General features: G+C 41.8%; 2 protein-coding genes across 3 annotated transcripts in view; one reads left to right on the top strand and one right to left on the bottom strand.

Annotated features, from left to right (window-relative positions):
- RB1 (RB transcriptional corepressor 1) overlaps window positions 1-19,888 on the top strand; it is a 56,563-nt gene that overhangs the window by 10,389 nt on the left and 26,286 nt on the right. For both annotated transcript variants that reach the window (XM_054981863.1, XM_054981855.1), the window contains exons 7-17: window positions 574-684; window positions 1,531-1,679; window positions 2,422-2,499; window positions 2,839-2,945; window positions 3,181-3,258; window positions 3,842-3,929; window positions 4,940-5,056; window positions 6,908-6,964; window positions 7,065-7,096; window positions 7,200-7,276; window positions 9,453-9,661. In XM_054981863.1, coding sequence (XP_054837838.1) covers window positions 574-684; window positions 1,531-1,679; window positions 2,422-2,499; window positions 2,839-2,945; window positions 3,181-3,258; window positions 3,842-3,929; window positions 4,940-5,056; window positions 6,908-6,964; window positions 7,065-7,096; window positions 7,200-7,276; window positions 9,453-9,661 — 1,103 coding nt within the window. The remainder of the gene's footprint in view (window positions 1-573; window positions 685-1,530; window positions 1,680-2,421; window positions 2,500-2,838; window positions 2,946-3,180; window positions 3,259-3,841; window positions 3,930-4,939; window positions 5,057-6,907; window positions 6,965-7,064; window positions 7,097-7,199; window positions 7,277-9,452; window positions 9,662-19,888) is intronic.
- LPAR6 (lysophosphatidic acid receptor 6) lies at window positions 677-19,392 on the bottom strand. Its single transcript, XM_054981918.1, has 2 exons — window positions 17,764-19,392; window positions 677-917 (listed from the first exon to the last, which is right to left on the bottom strand). Exon 1 carries the CDS (start codon window positions 18,833-18,835, stop codon window positions 17,801-17,803), a length of 1,035 nt encoding a protein of 344 aa, XP_054837893.1. The 5' UTR covers window positions 18,836-19,392; the 3' UTR covers window positions 677-917; window positions 17,764-17,800.

Here is a 19,888-nt window from a genome sequence, read left to right as displayed (position 1 = left end):
AGTCTGCTGTGTAAAGTATGTTGTATCTACTGTTTGTATCCTACTGAATGTTACAAATTAATGAATAAGTTTTTGCCATTTTCCCCTTTTCCTGCCCCCGCTCTTGCGTGTGTGTGGATAGTGCTGAAGTCAGGAAACTCTCAGGAATGGCTTTTCAGAGATAGGAAAAAATGGATGATGCTGTGAGGAAAGGGAATGTAGCGCAGCTTCTGTCAGCAAGCCTGCTGCTTTTGCAGTACGGTAAGATCCAACCCAAAGCCATTTATCCCATGGGGCTTAGGGTTTTCTTTATGGGTTAGACCCAAAGGATGGGGTGCCTCAGTTTACATAGATCTCCCACTTGCGTTGCAGCCCTCTGTTTCTAAGGATGCTCAGGCTCTTAGAAAAAACTTTCTAGGATGCTACAGTAGACAGGATGAGATGGGAAAAGCAGAGCTCTGCTTGTCAAACTTTGGACCCAACCCAATGAACTAGTGTGATTTTTTCCTACATGTGAAATGTTACAGATGTCCTGATAATTGTGTAATGAGATATTTTAGCCCAATCAACACAGTGTCTTCTTACCATTTTCAGGAAAAGTGTTACAGATGGAAGATGATCTGGTCATCCCCTTCCAGCTACTGCTTTGTGTTCTTGAGTATTTTATCAAGCTGTCGCCTCCTGCAGTACTCAAGGAACCCTACAGTAAGAATTTAATCTTTTAAAAATGAAGATAATAGTCCAGAAACTGGTGTGTCCATTCATCAAAAAGTGGTCTGTATAAGAAATACAGTGTGTTCCATCTGTCATGTTTCATAACAATAGTCCATGTTTAGAGATTGTGACAAGATCCTTCCTCTGCTGTCTCTCTTGTTCTTTTCTTCTGCACCTCCAGCCCATTCTGTACTTGTGTGGTTGTAAGGTGTTTCTGCCAAATGCTGTTGTAAAAAGCAGAGGAAAATGAACAGTTTAAGCTTGCATCATGTCAGGAAAATGAAGACGATTATAGCAGTAGCATTCTTACAGTACTTGCATGACATTGGTCGTGGTGGTGGCTTTTGAGAGCGTCATAATTTCCAGATTGCTCTGTTCTTGTTCCACCAAACTAGAATTTTTTTCTCTGCTCGGAGCCTCTTTTGTATCACTTGAAAGACCAGCAGTGGTCATATATGTGAAATTGAAATAGAAGGATAGGGTGATTGCCAAATATATGAAAGTATCAGGGGGGAATAAAGAACAATTATCTAGATTTTTTAAAAAATGAGAGTCTCTTGATTTCAGCAGTGTGAGAGAAGAAGGGTAGTGGAGATTTGCACAGATGCAATGGGGTTAATCCAATGGGTGGGTTTTGATGAGTCGATTGGTGGAAGAGAAGGACGTGTTTCGACATAGTTGTATCCTTATCACCCCACACAGCTAATGGTGATGCATTGCTTTGGTGCAAAGACCTTCAGGATTTAGCTGCATGGATTGCTATTAGCTGCATGGCTTGGTAGAACACAGCCAATTATAATGATGTATGAAGAACACGTGCTTGCTTTCTTACCATAGAATCTACCGTGAGTGCATTGTCTGCTAATGGCTCAACTCGCACTTACACACGAAGTCAGAACAGAAGTATACGTGCATCAAAACAAACAGATACAGATACAAAAGTTATTGAGGAACTTTGTAAAGAACATGATTGTAATTTGGAAGAGGTAAGGCCTGCTAAAGTTTGAAATGCTATTTTCCTCAGCTGTTGCCAAGGCTATTTTGTTTAAAACCAGAGAGAGAAACATTTCAGTGCTGGTAGCCACTCAATGGGAGCTGTACATAAATGACAGCTTTGCAGGAATCCGCTTCTACAGTCCTGCTTTGTATGCCCATGGTCTGGGAAGTCATCGTCACCCACCTCATTTGGCCATTTTAGGTGCAAGCTTAAAAACGGATTGTACACCCAGGTTTTTGGTTAGTTATCCTTTGCTAAGTGGGTTGGAGGGGTTCTCTCATCCAGCTCTGAATGTTACTTTTGGATGGTTGATATTTTATGTTTTATTGTATGGGGGGCTTCTGAGTGTTCTTTCTTGTTATTGTTTGGCTAACAAGTAGGATACAAATCTTTTAATTTAAAAATCTGTTACATTGATGCATCAGCTTATTGTTTGAAGTGCTTGCCTTGTTTACTGTTTTTAGGGTTGATAAGGGTTCCTTTGAACTGGGTTCTGAATTCAGTTCTCAAAACAAAAAGCTGCTTTAAGATCTTTCACAAGATGGGGTATGCAAACAATGCGGTGTCCCAAAACATGATGACAAGGGGCACTTTCATACTAGTGTTGGTAACTTAGGAGTTTCTGAATGTATCAGTGTAACGCATTCATTTCAATATATTGTGCATGGAAGTAATAGGAATAAAAGGGAACTCTCCAGAGTGCTGATTTTCTGCTGATTTGCCTTTTTAAGGTGAAAAATATTTACTTCAAGAACTTTATTCCATTCTTGAGTTCTGTGGACATTACACCTTTCCATGGACTTCCAGAGGTAATATAAGAATAATTTATCTTTAAAGATGATGGCGTTCAACCCTAACTCTGCTTTTGATAGCTATATAGTCTCCATACAGTCTTTACTTTTTGAAAAGTTTTCAAGTAGCTGCTAATAACAGATTGTTACAAATGTTGAACGCAACATTTATCTGTGTGTCCAATAAAGTACAGAGCCAGATGGACTTAGAAGTTTACTAATGTTTTTTCTTTAAACTAACTGAAATATGTTAAATGAAATCACATTCAAGAATAAATTAATGCAGGCAAATATCTCAGTGTTTCATCAGCGCTGATTTTTAAACAAAATTATTGTTGTTGTTTTGGCAAACCGAAGGTTGAGAATATATCAAGCAAATATGAAGAAATGTATCTGAAAAACAAGGATATTGATGCCAGATTATTTCTGGAGAAAGATGAAACTTTACAGAATCACACAGAATGGTAATCCCTTTTTTCTTTTACTGGGGGTGGGGCATGATCCATACATTACTTTGCAGGAATCTCTGCTGAGCTGTAAGGCAAAATGGGTGGTCATTGAACACATGAAGCTGCCTTATACCATGGATCTCTTGAGGTCAAATTAGTCTGCTCTGAGGGTCAGTGGTTTTCCAGGGCCAGAGAACTTTTACTGAAAACTTAGTATCTGATGAAAGCTACATTCTTTGTTCATGTTAAGTTTGCAGTTAGAGAGAACACCAACAAAAAATAACCCGGATGATGATCCTCCAGGTGTACTTCCACAGACCCCTATCCGGTAAGAACTGTTCATATCTCACTACTGTTTAATTTTATCTGAAGTTTTAGAAAATTATTTATCAGTTCTTAGCAACTGGAGTATTGAATTGTAGCTGAAATCAGGTTTCAATACTGTATAGTTTTGGGAACCTTCAATTCAAACATGATGCTACTATATAATATTTTACCTGAAAAATTCCACCAGTCCATAGCAACTGTTAATGGCATTTTCAGCTGAGCTGTTACAGCCTGCTGTTGTGAATTGAACTGGAAAGCTACATGTTCGGTTGCTGGTGTCTTTGCTTAGCAAAAAGAATGTTTGTGCATATTCTGTAACATCACATCACCTAATCCTGTGGGTTCCAGGAATGCTTCTTCACCTCCTATTGCTGCCATAGAATCTCGTAGTTGTTAACAACATAGATTATTGAAATGCTTTTGAGGTAGCTAATCATATTAATGTAGAGAAAGTAGCAGATATGTTTTTAATATAGCTGTAAGTACAGTTGAAATGTATTTTTTTAACTAAGTGGTTTTATTTTATTTTCAAAAGCACTTCGTTCATTTCAGGAAATTATTACAAAACAATTTTCCTACTCTAGGGCTGCGATGAATACTATTCAGCAATTAATGATGACTTTAAACTCTGCAAGTGACAAGCCATCAGACAACCTTCTCTCCTATTTTAATGTAAGTGGCAGTATTTTGACTAAAGGAAGAAAAGAGTCTCATCACTTTGTACATAAGCACTTACCATTTTTTTTAAGATACGAAAGGCATTTTTGTAGAGATGGCAACTTTTTTTTATTTCTGGCCAAAGGCATTGCCATAAATCCAATCCTTACCGACATGGCGCATTCCAGGGACCTAAAAGGAATTACTGGCAGCACACGTGTACTGGAAAAACAATAGAGTTCTTGGTTTCTCTTGGCAAAAACTATCTGTTCTTTCTATCCCTTCATGATCTTTTCTAGCCCAAAATGTTTTAAAGACTGGGTGACTAACATATTACTTGAAACACTGGCTAAAGAGCAACAGAAAAGGCATGTTAGATTATATAGCATAAATTATACGAATGCTTTTCTACAGTCCTTGTTTCCAGTGTCCCTGTTAATCCAGTCCCTTGCATTAATTGGTTACTATTTAATTCAAGCTGAATTAAATTCAAGCTGAGTTTGGGATTTTCAGAGAAGCCTAGGAATGTTTTTCATGTTGGGTTTTTTATGATTTAATTGTAATGGTTGTATGCTGATTTTATGATTTTTATCATGAGCTGCCTTGAGCAGGTATCTGAAGAGGCCGTATAGGCATTTTCCAAATAAAAAACAAGACCCAAATGCTGGGCTTTAAAAAAAATTCAAGCTTCCCTCCCCTTTTTGTTTTCTCTTACTACTTAGAAAAATTATACCCCTGCAGCTTACAATACTGTTGTCCCCTCTTTCATTCTATCTGTTTGACAACATCCCTGTAATGTAGATTTCGCTGAGACAGAGTGATGGGTCAAAGGTCACCCAGAGAACTTCCATAGCATCGTGGGGGTTGGAACCTGGGTTTCCCGGATTCTGTCTTGACACTCTAGCCACTACAGCATGCTGGCCAAAGTGTGACATGCTGAAGCTTGTTTTCCAGTGGGAGAAGATTGTTCTTGGGTCTCCTATAACCTGACTGTCTAAAGGAAAGCTTTCCCCAACTCATTACAGAACTGCACAGCGAATCCTATGCAAGACATACTGGAAAGACTAGAAAATCTTGGTTGTGTCTTCAAAGAGAAATTTGCTGAAGCAGTTGGGCAAGGATGTATTGAAATTGGATCACAGGTAGGAGGACTCTGTAATCACTGTTCAAGAATACATGTAGGATAAGGAGGGAGGACACTGTGAAACTGCTTTGTGTTTTGAGCTATTGAAATGGGGGACGTCAATTATATTGTGGAGCATTTGTGCTGTGCTGACAGGTCATCTGGAAACCATACGTAAATTATACTATATCCCCCCCCCCTCCCTAGTTACAATCAGCATTCAGAGAAACCCCTGACAGCTGAAAACTGTATATTAACTTGCTGCTTTGGTAGCTTTAAAGTCCCCCCCACCAAACAGCTTTTCTTTAGCAAGTCCCATTTTCTGCACCGTGTCTTTTTAATGTGTAGTCTAGGGGTGTGCACCAGGAAAAAATTGGTTTTTCCACGTTGGGTTTACCCGAAGCGGTTAAATGGTCTGTAATACTCTGAAAGCCGAAGCGGCAAGCCACTTCGGTTTCGGGTATTTCAATTGCTTCGATATGCTCCATAAAGATTCGGAGCATACCGAAGCGAGGGGGGAAGCTGCCTGTCTCCCAGCCCCCCCAATTAGTCCCCTGTCCTCCGCACCCCCACCCCACTTACCTGGCTGTGGAGCCAGAAAGAAGACCAGCTGGGCGGCGGGGAAAGCCAGAGCTGGCTCCTCCGCTGCCAGCACCGCCTTCTCCACCACTGCAGCGGCCAGCAGGGTGGCGGGGAAGGCCCGGATCAGCTGCTTGGTGAGGATCTCCCGCCAAACAGCTGATCTGTGGGTTTAAATGCCCCTTTCCATGATGCTTTGTAGTGGTACAGAAAGGGGCACTTAACCCCTGTTGGCTGGATCAGCTGCTTGGTGGGGATCTCCCCAGCCAAGCAGCTTATCCCGGGGTTTAAACGCAAAGCGGCACAGAAAGGGGCATTTAAACCCCTTGACCCGAAGCTTCCCGAAGTGATACGAATCACTTTGGCAAGCTTTGATTCGTGATTTCCTAATCGGGCCCGTCATGCTGGGTCTGATTCGGAAATCCTGAACCATTGTGAATTGGTTCCAATTCGGGTATTTTACCCAAATCAGAAATCCAAATCGCACACCCCTAGTGTAGTCCAAAGTTAGAGGAGAACAGATCTTTCTCTGCACAGTGTGAAGGGATCTGCAGAAATGGTATAAAATACTTGAATGGCATTTCAAGCATGCAGAGACTGGATGACATTTGAGACACTAAATATTAGAAGAATAATGAACACACATATTTGTCCTCAGAAAATGTGTTATATTTCTCACTTCCAGATTATGTCAAGTAAAATATACTAGAACCTGCTCCATTTTTCAGCGGATCCATGCACTCCACTGGTCACTGGTGCTTGACTACTCATCCTGATATCATAACTCCAGTAACAGCCCCCTTAAAAGTGCCTTCAGTGCCTTTTCCATTCTGTTGCTTCCTTTTCATTGCCCTTTTAGCGTGTTTTGCTAAATGTATGTCTGTTTCTTTTATAACTTCTATTCTGCTACTAATTTAGCCATCTGAAGCTTTTAAAAAAATCATAAGTTTGGCTTAGCTTTTTGAGTCAATTCCTCTAACATTTCTAGAAAGATATAGCGTGTCCTCTCCCCCATACATAGGAGCAGTATCCTGCTCAGTATTTCTTCTGATTTCCACTTCCTATTTGGGAGTTCCTCAGAGCACAGTGCTAGAGGCATGTAGTGCTTGGGGGAATTGACTTACAAATTTCTTCTAATGTCTTAGTCTTAATTCTGCATCAGCTTTAGTAATAGCTATTCCTTTGAGCTGTTTTACCAAATCAAAACACAGCAGAAATGTGAATCGGTAATAATTTTTCTTAGAGAATAGCATGTTGAAAATTATTATGCCACTTTTTTTTATATCCTTAGAGATACAGACTTGGCGTACGGTTGTACTACAGAGTTATGGAATCTATCTTAAAATCGGTAGGCCACCGTAATATACAATTAATACAATTGTATTTTTAAAATATTTTAATATTTAAATTAATATTTAATATACCTTCATTCTGTGCTTCTATTCCAGGAAGAAAAACGACTGTCAATTCACAATTTTAGGTATGCTGGTCAAACATACTTTATAGATCCTTCACTTTTTTAAAAATTTTGAAATCTGTTATTGAGACTTCCTTTTACCCTTTTTTGTTTTTCTTTTTCACAGCAAACTTTTGAACAACAGCATCTTCCATGTCTCTTTGCTGGCCTGCGCTCTTGAAGTTGTTATGGCTACATATGGGAGTAAGTTGGCATGTAGTATTGGGTAATGAGCCTGACCTGAGATCTTAATCTGAGGGATTTTCCAGCTGACGTGGTTGGTAGTCCAGTTTGGTTTGTGGAATAACCTAGATAGCTGACTCGATCACTCCCAGTCACCCTCTTCCTTCTTGTAGTGCTCATTCAGTCCTTTGGTTTACCAAGGCTCACAGTTGGCTGTCAACTGCAGTGAGTGACACACAGGCAATGTTCCCTCTAAGCTTTGCAATGTTGTGAGCTAAAAATCTACTTTGTGAGCCGAAACAACAACTTTCATTAAAGTTTTGAGTGCACCTCCTTTAAAAAAAAAATTACAATCAAATTGTTTTGATTACAATCAAAACAATTTAACAATAAAAGCCATTAGGTGAAAGGGCCACAAAAATCAGAGTATGCTTCTGTATAAAAATGGATATGTCCATGCTGATTACAAAGGGGTAGTTGTATTAGTCTGTTGCTACAAAATAAAGCAGACATGCAATGGCACCTTAAAGACTAGCACACTTATTTCAAGATGAGCTTTTGTGAGTCAGTGCTTACTTCTTCAGCCTCCTCCTGCGCCAAGGCCAAGTTAAATGATGCCCTCACCATGGTGGCCACTGAGGCGCTACCTCCTCTCCACAGCTCTCTGAGGCTGAGGGGATCCTAGCGATTTCAGGCTGCACGGGTCAGACCAGACCCGATCACTCTGCTCTGTTCCCCAGCTAGAGAGTCAGCAGTGGCTGGAGGCGCTCTCTGGCACCACCCTGGGGGCCAAACCAGCCACAGCCAGGAAGGGAGGAGAGAAGTGGGATGAGGCTCCATCCCTATAGGGCCCACCTGCAGATGCTGGCTGACTGGGAGGGCGGGGCCGCCTGAGGGTTAGTATCTGTGAGCTACATCTGAGAAGCTGTGAGCGGAGGAGTCAGAATCTGTGAGCGATTGCTCATGTGCTCACATTAGCGGGAACACTGCACACAGGATAAATCAGACCGAGCATAAGCAAGCACTCCCTTTTGCCTGTTCAGTGGCCATGATGTCAGTCAAGCATTCTTCTCAGCCACCGTTGCATTGGTGGATAGTTGTCCAGCCTAGCTTTTCTGAGTGCTAAGGGAGTATCTTCATCTGATGTTGATGGAAGATTCAGGTGCTTACTTTTACGTGTTTACAGGGCATTTTGTAGTTGTAATCACACATTTTCTGTACTGTCTTAGACTCCACAATTTTCATGGTTCAGTCATATTGTTTCAGAACATGTTCTCTCGTTGCTGTTGTTTGGATGGATTTAAGCTGATGTGCTTGAGGATATGGACAAATTGCTTGGAGGGGGGTAGGGTCTTCCAGCTCTGTTCTCAACCCTTGCCCATCTGGGCACCAGACAGCAAGCCTAATGAGCTTCAGAGAGGCACTGGTGAATGGAGACAGGCATTAGGAGACAAACTTGAACGTGTGAACATGTGACCTGTCTTAAAGCTTCGCTGTATCCAGGGTTTGAATAACTGTAGGCAGCTCAGTTGGAACATTAAATTCAGAAAGAAGTTTTCCAATACAGTTAGTTTGAGGCTCAGTAGTACTTACTTAACAGCTTGTGGGGAGCCATATTTGCAATCTCAACTCCCCTCTGTCTGGAGATCAGGGGGCGGGGCCACCAGCCATGTGACCATTTTCAAGAGGTTCCGGAACTCCGTTCCCCTGCGTTCCCCCTGAAAAAAAGCCCTGCCCACACCCATGGCCACTTTGCCATTTTCCTGGGTGGTTGCTGTGGCGGTGATGGTGGTTTTACACTCTCTATCGTTCGCTTGCTCTTTTGCTCTTTCCAGTAGCCACCTGCATGCTGGGATGAGAGTACAGGGGCTGCAAAGAAGGGAGGGTGTCATTGGAGAGAATGGTCCCTTCCATCTGTGATGAGCAGCTCAGGGAGGTTTGCAGCTTACACATCCTTCAGTCCCTCCATCTGGTAGGTGTGAATCACCTGACTACCAGAAGCTCTACTGGGCAAGGGCCTTACTGTCTGAACATGGGACAGGTGCCACAATCGGGAATAGTTCCAGAAGAATCACAGGTGACTTTTGAGCCATTGAGTATTAGCTTAGATTCTCAGATGTGACAACCGTCTTGATGCATGAAAGCATGTGCAGTATCTTGTATTAATGGTAAAAATAATTTGTTCTTTTCTCTTTAGCCCCAAGGAGTGCCTCATTAAATGACCGCATGATTGTGGAAACAGACTTGTCTTTCCCATGGATTATCAACGTACTTGACTTAAAGGCTTTTGATTTATACAAGGTTATTGAAAGCTTTATTAAAGCAGAGCCAAACCTCACAAGAGAAATGATAAAACACCTAGAATGCTGCGAACACCGTATATTGGAATCCCTTGCTTGGCAATCAGTAAGTTTGTATTTTAAATGTATCAGAATGTCATGCTTGTTAGTGTGTCTGTATATAAATACGGGTTCAGAAAATTGCCTAAATTATACTGTTCAATTAATGATGTTTTCAGTAGCATAATAAATAGATTATAGAAGTGATTTTCCTCTGTTCTGTACATCTGAAAAGCGAGGATGCCTCTGTGGCCTGTGCATGTGGAAGGTGAATCCACATGGGTTCCCCCTTTATCTGAAGTCCTCCTTCCCTGGGTGGGCAGGACCAAACAACTGGTTTTTGTTTGCACTGGATACCCCTGAATCTTTGTATTTCAGTCAATATGTTTTAGTAACATTAGTAATATGGAGTAACAGTTAATATGGAGTAACAGTGAATACAATACTTGCTGTTCACCTGACTGTTGCAGAGGCATGTGGATTTAAGTTTCCCTGACAGTCTCCGTTGTTCTGCTTAGTTGTAAAGAGAGACATGACTTGCTTTGGTTGCAGTGATGAGAGCAGTGAGGAATGACATATTGTTTTAAAGCTTGTTTTACAAGCTTTAATACTGCTTGTATTTATTATCTTCTTACCTAAATTGCAGGCTTGTGCTTTCACTCTGTGTTCTGTCACTGTGCTGCCACTAGTTTGGTATTCCTCACTAGGAGCTGTCTGTTCATAGACTGACTGTCCATTCTCATCACATCCTTTGTGCATATTTCTTTTCTACCACAGCTCTTTCCTTGTGAGTTTTTGTGCCTTTTAACTCCAGCGTTTTGGGACAGGTGTCTTCTTTTCTCCGACTGTTTCCCAGATTGTATGTTCAGATTTGTCCCACAAAACTTGGTAAGAGCCACTGACTGCTATGATGGCTCTTTCTCTGACAGGCTGTTTTTACAGTGTGGGGCAGCCACAGAAGGCTTGAGGCTGAACTGTGGCAAATGTTGCCAGTCTTCAGGTGGAGCCAAGTAACACATCCTGTTCAGTGAAGAGAGTGGCCACATGGGTTTATTCAGGGAAAGACGGTCTTTCCGGTTTTGACCAATTATAGGTCTGTTTGTAGCCGGTCTTTCCTGGGCAAAGTAATTGAGGAATGGTGGCAGATGAATCCCAGGTTTCCCTGGGTGACTCCTCTGCCCCCAGCCCCTTTCAATTTAGCAATTTAGCTGTAGTCCACATTATAGGACATACATGACTTTGGTTTTGTGGGACTGTGAGAGCATGTCTCTCCCACACACACTGTTTCGCTCTAATAAGCTTAAGAGCAACCTGGGATCGGCAAGTGAAGCGAACAGCTTTGAACATAGCAGATGCACTTCAGACTTCCCAGGCATTTGACTTCCAAAGCTGGGAAAGGAACACATCAAGATTTTTAACTGTTCTGTCAGTGTTACACCAGTAGTATGCAAGCTCTGAAGAAGAAAACAGAGATTGCAAGATGACAGGTCACATTCTGTATTTTAACCCATTCGTGGAACACGGAATTCTAAAACCAGCTGCCCCTCTCAACCAGCGGCATGAGTAGAATCAACAGTCTGTCTAGCTTCTTGGTGGTAATGCTGGCAAAAAGAGGTAACCTGGTCTAGAAAGCCTGGAACCTGCAGGTGTTATAGTACTTCCCTTGACTTGGTGGGGCAGGCTTCACTGCCGCTGTTCTAACCAACAAGGCAGTTCAAACAGCCCCATGATGGCAGTAAGGTTGTTTGAAACCTGATCTTAATTCCAGCTGCCTTCTCAGTTTATAGTATGAGCAGAATCAACAGGCTTTGCACATCTAGCATTGTGTCTTATAAAGAACTGAATATCAAAAAATGGCTTAGTGCTGCTGGAGGGATTCCCCTGAGCCTCTGGAGCACCCTTTGTGCTGATTGACATGTAGATTTTTGCGCTTCTGCGTGTCCAGGTTCCTGTGTTTCATAAGAGAAGTGTGGGGGCCAGGTGGAGGACAAGATTACTTCCCACATCAGTGCCGCTCCCTGGGGAGTGGTGGTGCCTGTGTGGGAAGTAATCGCACTGACTCATTCTGTATTTTGTCCATATTCAACTGTAAACAACGGCATGGGATCTGAGCACGTAGAAGCACCACTAATATTGCAAAATTGATGCATGAATTGGCTGAAAGGGATGGAAGCTTTTCTTTTCAATAGATTGCTTGTAGTTAATTTAAATCTCTAAAATTATCCTGAGACATTGCTGATTAAATTTGGTTTTTTAAAAGAGAAACTAATTTCTGCACAGACGTAAAGGTCAACATCACATGCCTATATATGTAATTTAAAACTTCATAATCATTAAGATGTGGTGTATGCCTTCAGTAGCACTTGTAGTGAATGCAGAAACTTTAGTTTTATCTAATTACAAGGCACTTAATGTTCTAGGCTTCCAGTAAATTTAGGCAAAAAAACCCTACTACCTGCTATGGATGGTCAGAGGCCATTTACTCCTAAGGATATGAGGATAGCTGAAGCATCAGACTTTGTTTTGCAAAATAGTTCTGCTGATAAGGCAGGTTATATTAAAGCCATTTACAGGATTTCTCCTGTATTTCCAAAATAACTGTTTTGTGGTTTATCATCTTCCAGCATTACATATTTAAAAGTTGATATGTCTTCTGCTAGCTACTCACAGCACATCATGCTGTCTCACCAGAAATAAAAAAAAATAAGTTCCAATCTGGAATCCATTTTCTTTTGCATCCTCTATTATCCTGGTCATCTCACCTAACAGATGAGAGGCAGTATACTCAGATCAGTGTGTGGTATCCCTCATTTAGTTTAAACTTATTTTATTATTTCCTGTCATATTTCATCGATAGGGAAGTTTACAATAAAATCTCTTTTTCTGCCTCATAACCAGACTGAAAAGATTTGCTCAGAGTTAGCCTAGGTGAGCCTGAACTCATCAGATCTCAGAAGCTAAGCAGGGTTGGCCTTGGTTAGTAGTTGGATGGGAGACCCCCAACAAAGACCAGAGTTGTAGAGGCAGTCAATGGCAAACCCCCTCTGTTACTCTCTTGCCATGAAAACCCCAGCAGGAGTTGCCATTAGTCATCTTAAGCCTCGAGGGCACTCTCCACCACCAACCATGGAATTGCATAGCTTTTCTATGTTAATCTATCTGGCAAACAAGTTGTAATTGAAAACCTTGATATGTGTGGGAAACTGTTCTGCTGCATTTTTAAGAGAATTTTATGGAAAGGATTTGAGGAAAATAGGACCAATGCTTTCTTAGCAAGGACTTCTGCAGCCTTAATCTCTTCTGGTTTGACAAAAACTGGTTCTGCTGGAGAAGCCTCATCCTTATAATTAAAGCTTTCTTATAATTATGGAGGATGTAATTAGCGAACTATGAAGAGCATCTGCCCCATTGGCAGAGAACAGTAAATCACCCTCAGTTCAAAGTTGAAATGGATTAGATCCAGGAACTCTTCTTGACTAAGCTGGGAGTCTTCTCGGATCGCTTGAGTCCTCCTCACTCAGGCTCCATGGCTCTAACATTACCATTAATGTAATTCTTAAAATCTTTGGATAAAGGGTGGGGGGGAGGAAAGGGTATGTTACCGTAAAACAAAAATAAGACGTGTGTGTGTGTGTGTTTTCTTTCTGTCTGCCCCTCCAAATAAAATGCAGTCTGCAGTACATGTAGTGAAAACTGAGGAAATAAAAATATAATTTCGCTGCCTTTGATTTAAAATGGCCATATGTTGTGATACGCTCTTTAAAAAGAATAGGGTGACTTGCAAAGGAGGTGTATACATAGGTTAGCCCCGCCTAAGCAGTATCCAGTGTCATTTTGTGAAATCAGAGTTTCTTTCCCTTTTTAAAAACATTTATAAGCCACCTTTCCATATGGTTCAAGGCAGCTAGCTATAGTATTAGTTGCGCTGGTTGTCACTACAAATCTGTTGAAGTGATTATGGTTGTTGTGGGTTTTCCGGGCTGTATAGCCGTGGTCTTGGCATTGTAGTTCCTGACGTTTCGCCAGCAGCTGTGGCTGGCATCTTCAGAGGTGTAGCACCAAAAGACAGAGATCTCTCAGTGTCAAATGTTGAAGTGATTGTTTTTCTTTATTTCACATCATTTTATTTTGCAAACACTTCAAGTAAACGAAGGGCAACTAAGCATAGCTCTCCCTGTGCAGTGAGTTCATGAGGTGACTACTTATGTCTTCTACCTACTGCATAAAAATAAATGCCTTCTGAATGCATTTCAGAATGTATTTCTAAGCATGAAGCTGCCTCCTTTTGATGCTCACAGCACCCTCCAGCCCTCTGGTGCCCTAGACAGTGGCCTAAGGCTGCTCAGTAGACAGCATGCCCCTGTGGTCTATACAAGTAAGATTAGAGATAAGTATCAGCAACCATGATTACTCCTCCCTGCTTCTCTCTCCTCCCCACCCACTCGTCTAGTACATTCATAATTAAAGTGTCTGAAAAGGGAAATTACGCAGCAAGCTAGTAGTGCCATAAAGACTAATAAAATTTATTTCAGCATAAGTTTTCATGAGCCAGCAATCATTTCCTCAGATGCGTAACAGAATAGATCCATTATGTCTGATTTTATATACAGAGCAGAAGAGGGAGGGACTATTACAAAGAGGCTGGTTTAAAATGAGATCCAGTTGAAAAAATAATCAGTTTCCTTTGAGTGGGTGCGAGATACTCCCAATTAAGAGCAGCAAAAAAGAATAAGCATCAGATCTAATGTAAGATGAAAGGGACGGTGAAATTCTCTAGTAGAAAATAATACTTGGCATAATCAGACCAATTTAGTCACATTCGGGTCTTGTTGGTTTCAGTAGGAAAGTTAAACAAGCACTTAATGCTCTGCTCCTGAAATAAAAGGGTACTCCAGAGAAACTTTTTAAAAAATTTATAAATGTTAACTATTTATGATTTGTGATGGTTGTTGGGGGTTTTCCGGGCTGTATTGCCGTGGTCTTGGCATTGTAGTTCCTGACGTTTCGCCAGCAGCTGTGGCTGGCATCTTCAGAGGTGTAGCACCAAAAGACAGAGATCTCTCAGTGTCAGTGTCAGAGATAGAGATCTCTCGGTGACACTGAGAGATCTCTGTCTTTTGGTGCTACACCTCTGAAGATGCCAGCCACAGCTGCTGGCGAAACGTCAGGAACTACAATGCCAAGACCACGGCAATACAGCCCGGAAAACCCCCAACAACCATCGTTCTCCGGCCGTGAAAGCCTTCGACAATATATTTATGATTTATTTATTTTATTTGACTTATATCCCGCCTTCCCCACGAATGGGCTCAGGACGGCTCACATCATCATTAAAACACAATAAATTAATAGTCAACTTTAAAAACAGATTTAAAAATGTATATTAAAATACTCCAGCGCCATTATACATAGGCAACTTTGAATACTAATAAAAGACCTGCATAAGTCATAGCTGTGGGTAAAACACATAGCTGAGGGCAGTCATAGAAGAGGTAGCGATCTTAGATAGGATAAGAGGGGACACCCGCTGGTCCTCAACCAAAGGTCTGGTGGAACATCTCTGTTTTTCAGGCCCTGTGGAACTGTAATAGGTCCCGCAGGGCCTGGAGCTCCAGCAGGAGAGTGTTCCACTAGGCTGGGGCCAGGGCAGAAAAAGCCCTGGCCCTGGTGGAGGCCAGCCGGATGTCCCTCGGGCCGGGGACCACCAGGAGTTGCTTGTCTGCAGAGCGCAACACCCTGCAGGGGACGTAATGGAAGAGGCGGTACCGCAGGTATGCTGGTCCCAGTCCATGGAGGGCTTCACCTTGAACCGGATCAGGAACTCAACTAGAAGCCAGTGCAGCTGGCACAGCACAGGGTGGATATGTGCTCCAATAGGTGTTCCTGTAAGAACACGTGCTGCTGCGTTCTGGGCCAGCTGCAGCTTCCGGGTCAGGCCCAAGGGCTGCCCAGCATAGAGTGAGTTGCAGTAATCTAGCCTGGAGGTGACCGTTGTATGGATTACTGTGGCCAGATCCTGGGATGAGAGATAGGGTGCCAGTTGCCTGGCCTGTCAAAGGTGAAAAAAGGCAGACTTGGCAACAGTCGTGACCTGGGCCTCCATTGAAAGTGTGGCATCCAGTCACACCCAGGCTTCTCACCATCAACAAAAGCTTCAGTTGTACCCCGCTGAGGGCTGGGAGCCGGGTCCCCAACCCCATCGCTCCACAACCCAGACACAGAACCTCCATCTTCAGGGAATTCAATTTCTGGCGACTCTGACGTAACCATACTGTCACAGCCTCAAGACCCTTGGCCAAGGAATCCAGAGCACAGTCAGACTGGTCGTCCATCAACAGATAGAGCTGAGTGTCATCCGCTAAAATTGCAGACTACCTGGGCGAGGGGGCGCAAGTAAATGTTAAATAGCATTGAGGAAAGAATTGCCCCCTGAGGGATGCCGCACACCAAGGAATGGCGGGCGGACCACTAAGACTGACTAATGGTAGAGCTATATCAAGATATTACATCTCAAAAATGCATTAATACTGGAAGTAGTAATATAGTTTTCCTGCCATTTCCTGCCATCTTTATTAGTTCACTCTGTTAGTGATGTGTCTTCATTTAATAAGGGACTGTGGCACACAAAATCATTTGTAGTCTGCTTTGGTTTATATGCAAAGTACTGTTCTTCAGTGTTGGTTTTTGGAATTTGCTAGGTCACTGGATGTCCCCTTTATCGAAATAAACTGACTAAATACTGGAATATGCATCAATATATTTAATTCTCAACATGGCCCCATTTGTGGAAACTTAAAGCCAGAGGTGGAGGTGATGGACATAAAGGGCGGATCTTTCTGTAAACCTGAGAAAAGCCCCAACTTTGCAGAAAAATCTGAAATCTAAAAAAAAATAATGAGGAGTTAAACTCCTTCAAAATGATAGAAGCCAAGTCTGTAGCTTTAAAAAACAAATGCCCTCACTGGCTGTTGGTAGGCAACCACAACAACATTGCCAGCCTTCAAGCCTTGGTTTTTCTCAGTAAAAGGCAAGGGGAGAGGGCAGCGCTCTGTCCAGGGCTGATTATGCCTTTGACAGAGGACTCATAGGGGCCTAGCCCGGCAGCAAACACCAGGCAACTTGCTACCACCCAACTTGCATGACTCAACTAAGCCAAGTTGCTTGCTACTGTTCAACAGCAGCCACCCCACAATAGCCAGTGAGGTGTAGTAGTTAAGAGTTTCAGACATAACTCTGGAAGACCCAAGTTCAAGTCCCCACTCTACCGCGGAAGCTCACTGGGTGTCTTGGGATCAGTCTCACACTTTCAGCCTAACCTATATCAGAGGGTTGTTGTGAGGATAAAATGGAGGAGAGAAGACTGATGTAAGCTGCTTTGGGCCCCCATTGGGGAGAAAGGCAGATATAGAACTGAGATAAATAATAAATGTAGCTGAAGATTAGAGGCAGATAATTGGTGCGTTGGAAGGAGAGAAGGAAACGGGGGAAATTGAGGGAAGGGGGGGCTGCCAAGAGAAGGGAAAGAGGAAATAGTGTGGGGAGGGTTAAATAGGGGAAAGTGAGACACACACACACACACACACACCCCGCAGGTCCTGTTAGGTTCCCCGCTGTGCAACTGAGCCTGGCTTAGCTAGCATGCGCAACTTGGCTCGAGTTTTCCCAGGGAGAGACTGCCAGAAAGAGGAAAGAAGGGAAAGCTGAAGACAGGGCAGATAAAAGCTGGCTGGGTCGTGGATGGGAAGGAGAGAACGAAGCTGGAGATTGAGAGAGCCTGTGGGGGCTTTCAGGAAAGGAAATGAAGAAATACTGGGGTGGGGGGGTGGGAAAAGATGCCCCCACAAGTCTTTGCAGGTCCTCCACTTGTTACTTTCTAGACTCAAAATGAATTAATAAAATACTTTCATTTGTAATTGCAATTGTCTTGTACTTTAATACACAGTTTTTAAACAGCAGTGGGAGTCTACTTTTTTGAAACTGTAAATAAGTTCCTTTTTGATGTTGAACCTCCTCATAAGGATAAAACATGGATACTTCTCTAATTTTAGTCTATATTGCATGAAAAATGAAGACATTTTTTAGTTTAATTGGTAATTACAATGGTTTTAATTAATAGAACCTGTTTTGTGGTATTCTGTCTACACCTTTAAACAAAACAATTCTCCGTACCTTAGGAAATGCTTTACTTTTCCAGTTCCAACTTCTTTTATATGGTAGATTCATTGTCAAAAATTTTTGCTTTTAAGGTCTGGAGTCCATGTTGGATGAATGTGTCAGAAACTTTTGTTTCAGATAGTCTATAATCATGTCTTCTAGTTGACCAGTTCTTAATTTTTATTGAACTTTGAATAGTTTCTGAAGTGAAGTAGTAAATTATAGGATCAAAACAACAGTTTGAAATTGCGATACACAGTGTAACTGGGTACATAGTCCTGATGGCAGTAACAACTGAACAGTTAATCCATGTTTGTGTTCTCATGAGAGAATAAAGTATTAAAGTTACGTTATAAGGCACAAAACAGAGGCAGAATATCACCAAATGGACAAAAATCATTCTGAGTACTTTCTTTTTGTTAAATTTACTCCGACTTAATGTAATTGGCTTGTTCAAAGTCCTTAAAACCATTGTAGAGCAAGTCACATTCAAAATCAGTGGAATGAAGAATCCTACAATTTCAATGAAGATGACAATCCTTGAAAGATAGGTTTTCCAAGTCTCTTCAGAAAAGTTTTCAAAGCACGTATTTTGGTTCAATCCTTCTGTGCTGACCCGAGCATTGATAGATTGAAAGAAGCTTCCTGGCACACTTCCCGCTATTACAACGATCCAAATTGCAGCGCAAACAATCTTTGCATTTCGCTTAGTCCGAACAGTTTTAGACTGAAATGGGTACACAATAGCTAAAAAGCGATCAAAGCTTATGCTGGTCAAAAAGAAAATGCTCCCATACATGTTTATATAGAACAGCATGACCGAAATCTTGCAGAGGACATCTCCAAAGGGCCAGTCTTTTGTTGTAAAATAATAAATTCTGAAGGGTAATGTGAACACAAACAGTAGATCTGATATTGCTAAATTAAGCATGTAAGTTGTCGTTTCGTTTCGCACTTTTAAAGCACAGGTAAAAATGTATACAGCAACGCAATTTGACAGTAAACCAAGGACAAATACCATACTGAACATACAGCCATATAAAGTGTACTTGAAGGAGTCTTCAGTGGAACAGTTAGAGCTTACCATCTTTATGAAAGTTTATCTTTACAACTTGGGTTTCCTTTAGTAAAGCTGTATCACCTTGTATGTCGCTGTAACCACAGTATAATTGTCAGAGGGCTTGTAGATGCACCTGGACTTTGGATGCTTTCACGTACATTCAGCTTTTCTTCGAAAACTTAATAGCAGAATTGATTGTGGAAGCCACCATACCGCTAGTCCTCAGCAAAGAGTTCTTTTCTTCTTCCTGGTACACAAAAGCCTGCCACCTCCTTGAACTCAATTGAAGCCACATTCTCACTCCTCTGCATGTCGCCAACCTGGCTGTAGAAGCTGATCTTTCCCGTGGCAAAGCAGATAAATCATTTTGCAGAGTTGTACGCAAGTAACAGCACTGAAGCTCTTTGGGGAACTGACTTCCTTGTCTCAGCACGATGCTGGCCTTCCTTCCTTTGTGCTATTCAACAAGTTTCTCAACTTGTTCGAGCAATGGAAAGCAGGCACAGGAATAAAATTCCACAGCATGTCTTTTCTTGCTGAATTTGAGCTTTCCCCACAGATGCAGATTATGTTGTGTGTATTGCTTAATATGCCAGAGAGAGTGGGGCGGGGGAGACCTCACACACCACCTTCATTCGGTTTGTAGGCTGACATCACAGGAAAAGGAGGCTGGGCTAAAACAAAGTACGGTTTCAGCTTTCAGTTCCTTTTCATGTAAGGGTTTTTTTAATGACTTGGTTAGCCAGCAATATACTTGGGCTTGGAGGCACGCGAACGATGACTAACTACGTGTGATAGATCAGAGCCTTATTAACACTTCAGAAGCCAAAAGAGCATTGCTGATAATATACATTCAATATGTGGATTTTAGACCTTCTACATCTGACAACTGATAAAAAGATTTTTTTGATCAGTCACCATTTAACAAATCTATTAGGTATAAGCTTATTCCATATTAATAAAATATCAATGTGACATTGAAGAGCATGTAAGAATTAGTTGCAGCTATTTTGCTTTCTTTTTCATATCCTGTGTCTTACCATTTCATCAATAGGGCAGTTCAATGTAGTGGAATAATTC

The sequence above is a fragment of the Eublepharis macularius genome, chromosome 1, assembly GCF_028583425.1.
Source record: "Eublepharis macularius isolate TG4126 chromosome 1, MPM_Emac_v1.0, whole genome shotgun sequence".
NCBI lineage: Eukaryota > Metazoa > Chordata > Lepidosauria > Squamata > Eublepharidae > Eublepharis > Eublepharis macularius.
The sequence above is the reverse complement of the archived record's forward strand: the minus strand, read 5'-3'. Positions and strand labels throughout refer to the sequence as shown.

What these genes read in the sequence shown, in the direction of transcription:
- LPAR6 (XM_054981918.1), bottom strand. Translation starts at nt 18,835, where the DNA reads ATGGTAAGCTCTAACTGTTCCACTGAAGACTCCTTCAAGTACACTTTA.